The following is a 6676-nucleotide window of genomic DNA, read 5'->3' on the forward strand; positions in this document are numbered from 1 at the left end:
GGTCCTGTAACTGGATCGTGACTGGACCGACGTTTTTGGTTGCATTTGTGAATAATGACGCCTTGAACTTTTATTTTGACGGGACGGTTGGTGCACCACCTTTCTCTGGACTGTGGAGGCGCTGTGGTGCGTCACAATAACGGAAGCATCTGCTTAGCGCAGATCCGCGGTTGAAGATGTGTGGCTTGACATATGACAATTTTGCCCTCAGTGCCACACAGCAGTGTTAACTCGTTTTATAACAAAAAGTATAGTGTTAAAAATGTAAGTTATTCATTTGGATAGGGAATACTTGTGGCACATATGTAGTCAAAGTCGTCAATGAAAGAGCAAAGTGGCTGTCGAAAACTGTTGAGATTATTACCCCTGGACGACTTGTTCGCCCTTAAAGATACAGTAACGAATCGACTGATCGCTGTAGAGAGCACGCAAGGTAAGACAGCACTGTAAAGCTAACCATTTTCCAGACTCTTCTGTAAACATTGCCCGTGTCTGATGGTAACGACACTGGACAATTGTTACTTTTCTGTATTATGTCAGGTTATAATAAATATCTTTGTATGAGCTATGCATGTTGTCAGTCTGTCAGAGTCGTATTTCCTGATCAACAGAGGCCATTGAGGCCATCATAACTTACTCACAAGATGCCGAGGAGCTCCTCAAGAGAAAGAAGGTGCACCGGGATGTCATTTTTAAGTATCTTGCCAATGAAGGAGTTGCTATGCCTCCTAATAGTGATAAACAACAGCTGATCAGGAGAACCATTGAGCACTGGTCATCTGGTGAGGTAGGTGTCGCGAGGGAATCTCTAAACACAATCTGTCCAAAACATGTTTGGGTGGTATTATGCACCGCAGTCAGAAAAAGGGACAAATTAAGCCTATTTTAAGGAGCATTAAGGATTTATTTTCATATTATTTCCATGGCAGTTAAGCATAATTCTCCCCTATTTCACATTGTTAATGTACAACAGTTTAATTTAAATTACTTATATATTACGTTGTGTAATATAGTTTAAAGTATTTATACATCACAGTAGCAGTTAAAACAAGTTTAACTGTATTACAGTATTTATTTAGTTAGTTTATTATAGTTTATTACAATATAATAATCGTTGACATGTTTGGGTGGTATTATGCACCGCAGTCAGAAAAAGGGACAAATTAGGCCTATTTAAGGAGCATTAAGGATTTATTTTCATATTATTTCCATGGCAGTTAAGCATAATTCTCCCCTATTTCACATTGTTAATGTACAACAGTTTAATTTAAATTACTTATATATTACTTTGTGTAATATAGTTTAAAGTATTTATACATCACAGTAGCAGTTAAAACAAGTTTAACTGTATTACAGTATTTATTTAGTTAGTTTATTATAGTTTATTACAATATAATAATCGTTGACATTAAACACGTTAAATTATCATTAAATTATTTATCAGTCTGCAGGGCCATTTAAATTAACCAGTAAAGGCAATATGGTAAAAGTGATTAAAAATTAAAAATCAAATTTCTGACTAAGAACTAAAATATTATAAAACATTGAAATCCTTTTTTTTTTTTTTTTGCTGTATATGATGTGGTTATAAATTGTAGCCTTGAGTTTGATTAATCGACTCAGTCAAAACATTTCCAGGCTTTCTTATTTATTTTATTTATTATGTATTTCTTTTTATTTATTAAAGTCTTTTTGCAAGAATAATGCATCACTCTTTGTGCATTTGAATATTTTTTTTATTTTTTTATGAATGAAGGTTAAATAATGTCACAGCCTATAGAGCGCCACTAAAGCCGGACTTCAGTAGAGGTTTATGGGAGTTAGTTAAATCATTGATTTCTTTTCTTCTTTTTTTAATCATAGAATTTCTGTTTTAAATTGCATTTATCCCACCCATCATGTACACTGCCTGACACTCTAAACTATTGATTTCAATGGGGCAAAGATCTTTAAACGCATAATTTTTGCTTCTGTGTCATATTTGCGTAGATCGTGAATCTGATAATATATTAAACATTGATGTAATGCACTGTATTTTACCCCACCTGGATGCCCAGCTTATCTGTTTATGGATTGCATGAGCTGTTAAATAGGCAGGACTTTGCAGCGAACGGCTAATCAAATGAAACCACGATATATATGATTGACAGAACTTGTAATTTGAAAAGATTGCTGAACGGGGGGTGTTCTGAATGCTTGGAAAGAGGCACAGAGGTATTAAAAATACACTAGCCTTCAAAAGTTTAGGGTCGGTAAGCCTTTTTAATGTTTATAAAATAAGTCTTATGCTCACCAAGACTGCATTTACTTGAAAATGAAATGAAAATTCTGTATAAACAGTAATAATGTGAAATATTATTACAGATGAAAATAACTGTTTTAATATGTTCTAAAATGTAATTTATAAAACGGAGAGTTCCGGTCCTTGATTCTGATTGGTCGAGCCGCGTTCGAAGCTGTTGTAAATTACTCTACAAACATACACCTTTGTTTACTTTGTGTGTTGCTTGGCAACCACTTTGTTGCAACCACAAATGTTTCTGAGGAACTACATTGTTTGGCGGAAGAATACTGTTTTTTATTAATATCGTTACACTTTATTCGTTTTTTTTGTTGTGAAACCTAGCTGCGTGATATGGAATAACCGTTTTATAAAACAATAAGCCCTGTGAATCCGTGGTTTACAGTGAATTTATAACAGCTAAGGGGGTTTTAACGCCCCTTAGCTGTTATAAATTCACTGTAAACCACGGCTTCTTGGGGCTTATTGCTTTATTCATCAGCCATTACTCCTGTTTCCAGTGTCACATGATCCTAAAGAAATAATTCTAATATGCTCATATCTAATATTCTATTTCTTTTTACCTTGCTAAATAAAAGTAACAATTTCTTAAAGAAAAAAAAAATCTTACTAAACCCAAACGTCTGAACTGTAGTGAACGTCATGACAATTGTGTCAAGTAATTTCACTTTATAAAAACATTGAAAAAAAAAAGTGCTTAAATTTCATTCTTTAAAAACTGAACCCTGAAAAAACATATGAACCTTGCGCTGAGTATCACTTATAAAGTTAAGGTTTTATGGGTTGTATTTTGACCTGGTCGATATTTCTAACAGATCTCAAAGCGTGAGAAGAACACAGTGGTTTCAGAAGATGTTGGAGATGGTCTGTCAGACCTTCCAGCTTTGGGAAAACAGTTTTGCCAGTGGTTCTTCACTCTTCTGAACTCTCAAAACCCCACTCAAGGGCAGCCGGCTCAAGATTGGGGTCCTCAGCATTTCTGGCAGGATGTGAGACTTCGGCTTCTCTTATGTTCTGGAGAGCGGCGTGTCGATGAGTTCAATGGGGCAGAGCTGGTCAGCCAGCGGCTTCATGCTTTTGCAGGACAAGAGCATCTGTTGTTCTGCCCAAACTTGGAGGGTCAAGGGTTAAAGTGTATATCTTCAGCTCATGGACTGGTGTTAGTGGCCATAGCCGGGACCATCCACCGTGACAATGCCTGCCTTGGGATTTTTGAGAAAGTGTTTGGCCTCATTCGCTCACCAATGGACAATAATCGCTGGAAAATAAAGATTGTGAATATGAAAGTGGAAGCACAAAGTGGCATCGCAGACAAACAGTTACCAGTTATTACATACGACTCAAAAGAGTTGCTGAGCCTTTGCGACTGAGAGTCCGAGATCCACACAAGGTTTGTTTGGACATGTTTTGACTCGGCAGTGAAGAGATGCACTGTCTTAACACAGATGATGTACTATTCTGTGTAAACAACTTTATTGTTGGATAGATATTCATCTGTAAAAGGATCTAAGTTTGTATTTTTTATTTTTATTTTTTTACTTGAAGGACAGTTTCCAGTCAGTTTGAACCCTAGCAAAATATTTCTTTAAAATGTATTTTATTGATTTATTATCCCCATTATTATTTTTGTTGTTTTAAATAGAAAATCTAAATGAATGTTTATTGATATGGATTGAACAACTTAAAGTTACATCTATAAAGTAGTTTTCTGAAAATTGGCCTAAAAGGATTTTTAATTCGTCCTTCAGGTTACTTCGAAACAAAAAATGTACAAATATTTATACAAATTTAGGCTTTTTAGTAATTTTAGTTCATATGTGAACTTTAAGGTGGCAGTTCTACCTTTATTTTTGTTTACAGAAATCTAATTGGAAATCTAACTTTTTAAAGTCCCGATGTCCTCTACAGAGTTTCTGGTAGTCATATATAATGATTATTTTATTTTATTTTAACTCTTTTATTAAAGTCATCTTTAGCTCCGTAATATTTTACGATTTTCCTTAAAATACCTCAAATCTGTTTATTCCTTCTAGTTATTCATAAGTACTTTTATCAATACTTGGATAATTTCACAGTAAAATATCTGTTAACATCTCTGTGCCTCATGACTTTATGTATTTATTTATGTTTATTCTTATTTTATTTGATTGTTTTATTTTGTCTTTGTTCAAACACGGTGTCGTCTTGGTAACAATAAGATTCCAGTTGTTAACAATAAGTAAATACATTAGTTAACATGAACTAACGATGAAAAATACTTCTAAAAGCATTTATTAATCTTAGTTAATGGTAATTTCATTCACTATGCATTATTAAAATCAAAAATTGTTTTTGCTAATATTATTTAATGAACCTGAGTTAACATGAACTAACAATGATCAGTTGTATTTGTATTAACTAATATTAACAAACCTTAATAAAGACTGTAACAAATGTAATTCTCACTGTTAGTGCATTGTTAACTAATGAAACTTTACTGTAAAGTGTGACCGACATTTTCAGGGCTCTTGAGAAGAACCTCTAAGCTTTTTTTTTTTCATTATTATTATTTATTTTTTCATTGCCGTGGGGAAGTTACCTCCAAATGATGTCCACATAACAATTTTTTTTCCAGCAGCGGTGTTACATTCCCTCATTCCCATAATTATGGTTCATGATCATCAGCTCTGTAGCTTTATTGCGGAAGGAATGTTTTACAGTATTCACGCCTTACGGGAATAAAGTACCTTTTGTGGTTCTTGAGAGGCCAGAAGCAAGTTCTTAGACTCATCAGTCTCTAATTGAGCAGTAGATGAAGCAGCACTTCTCTCTGGAGGAATATGCAGCGAGTGTGAGCCGGGCTGGGAGGGGTGTTTAGTAGCACAGCAATGTGTGGTTTCAGTGGGGAATGTTATATGTGGGAAATTATTTTTGGCGTTCGCTTCAAAGACTGACGCTTCGATAATATCTTTTCTCGAGCAGTTTTTTAATGCCACAGAGTGCCATAGTTGTGGCAAAAGACGCCACCACAACCATTGATCTTTTTCCTGTTCACCTCCCCGAAAGAAAAATAACAAGCTCCTCGTTTTCTGTCTTTATAGCCGTGGCCTCTTTCTTTTTAATAAGTGGTTTGGCCGAGCTCACAGTTATGACGTCCAGGTTCAAAAATACAGTTCACTGGCGTCTGCGGATCATTGCGCCTTCAGATTGTCTTTAATGGCGACGTGTGTTTCTCATAAAGCCCATGTTAACGTCTTGATGGTTAATCTCTCAGATATGTTTTGGAGGGGTGAACAATTAACTTTTTTAACTGGCTAGTCTATTATTTTTTATTTTTTGGTTGTTACTTTTGAATTATTGCTTCAAAGGTTAGAAAATAGCACATACGTCTTTAATGTGTTCGCTTGTTTATGGCCAAATTCAAACTTGAATGGCTGAGCTATGATTAAAACACTTTTCATCTACATATGATTCTGTTTCATTGTGGAACTAAAGAGAATCTGAGTTTTGCTGCATAGAAACCAATTTAATCTTGAACTATTAGTTCTATTTTTTAATTGCTGTGACATTTTATATAATCTATAGTATATCAACTAGCTACACTTCTTGGACTTTGCTGGCCCATAATGTGCATTTGTCCAAAAAAAATAAATGAAATGTCCACATGGGGGCACAATTGACCCATTATTTGTGTCAAAATCAAAAGGCAAAGCAATTATTTTAGAATATCAATTTGTTTTATGCAACCCCAATGTTTTATAGAGCTGTTCATGTACCAAAGTGTAAATTTTTAACTTTATTGCTGATTGCTTGGCTTTAAATCAATCTCTTCCGGAGTGTATTGCAAATACCTAAATTATTGCAGTTGGAAACTATGATAAAAGTATATTAAAAGTGAACGTTATTTATTGATCTGATGTGATGTGACAATGTCCTTAGTAAAAAAAGAAAGAGAAAAAAAACTCCTTGAACCAAGTAAATCCATCTATTAAACCTTTGACAGCCCAGACAATTCAATTGCTTAATTAAATGAGTTATTGTCTGAAGTCTGAAAGACCCTCATCCATAAGAATTAGAGCTGCAAAGCAAACAGACGGTACGCTGTAGTGCATCAGTGTACTGTGCCGTGTTTATACATGTGGGAAGGACAGAACCTGAAGACGTGATCACCATTTCTCATCTGACCTCCGTTCACCCTGTAACATCTGAGCGCGCTCGTACATTAGTCTGTGGAATGTTGCCCTCTACAGCAGCAGTGATCAAAACAAACTCCCTCGTGTGAAGTACAGGCTGATTGATGTACATGTGAATGAGTCTATTTTGCTTCTGCCATCATTGACAATTTAAGAATCCTTTTTTTTTTTTTTTTTTTTTTTTTTTTTTTTTTTTCAAAAA

The 6676-nt window shown here is 34.7% G+C and overlaps 1 protein-coding gene across 1 annotated transcript; it reads left to right on the top strand.

Moving 5' to 3' along the window:
• Positions 1-118: 118 nt before the first annotated feature.
• LOC107664011 (uncharacterized protein C3orf38 homolog) lies at positions 119-4163 on the top strand. Its single transcript, XM_016454460.1, has 4 exons — positions 119-193; positions 291-433; positions 612-787; positions 3118-4163. The coding sequence occupies exons 2-4, from the start codon at positions 322-324 to the stop codon at positions 3670-3672; spliced, it is 843 nt and encodes a 280-aa protein (XP_016309946.1). The 5' UTR covers positions 119-193; positions 291-321; the 3' UTR covers positions 3673-4163.
• The last annotated feature ends 2513 nt before the right edge of the window (positions 4164-6676 follow it).

Source organism: Sinocyclocheilus anshuiensis, unplaced genomic scaffold (genome assembly GCF_001515605.1).
Source record: "Sinocyclocheilus anshuiensis isolate Anshui unplaced genomic scaffold, SAMN03320099.WGS_v1.1 scaffold247, whole genome shotgun sequence".
NCBI classification, from domain to species: Eukaryota; Metazoa; Chordata; class Actinopteri; order Cypriniformes; family Cyprinidae; genus Sinocyclocheilus; species Sinocyclocheilus anshuiensis.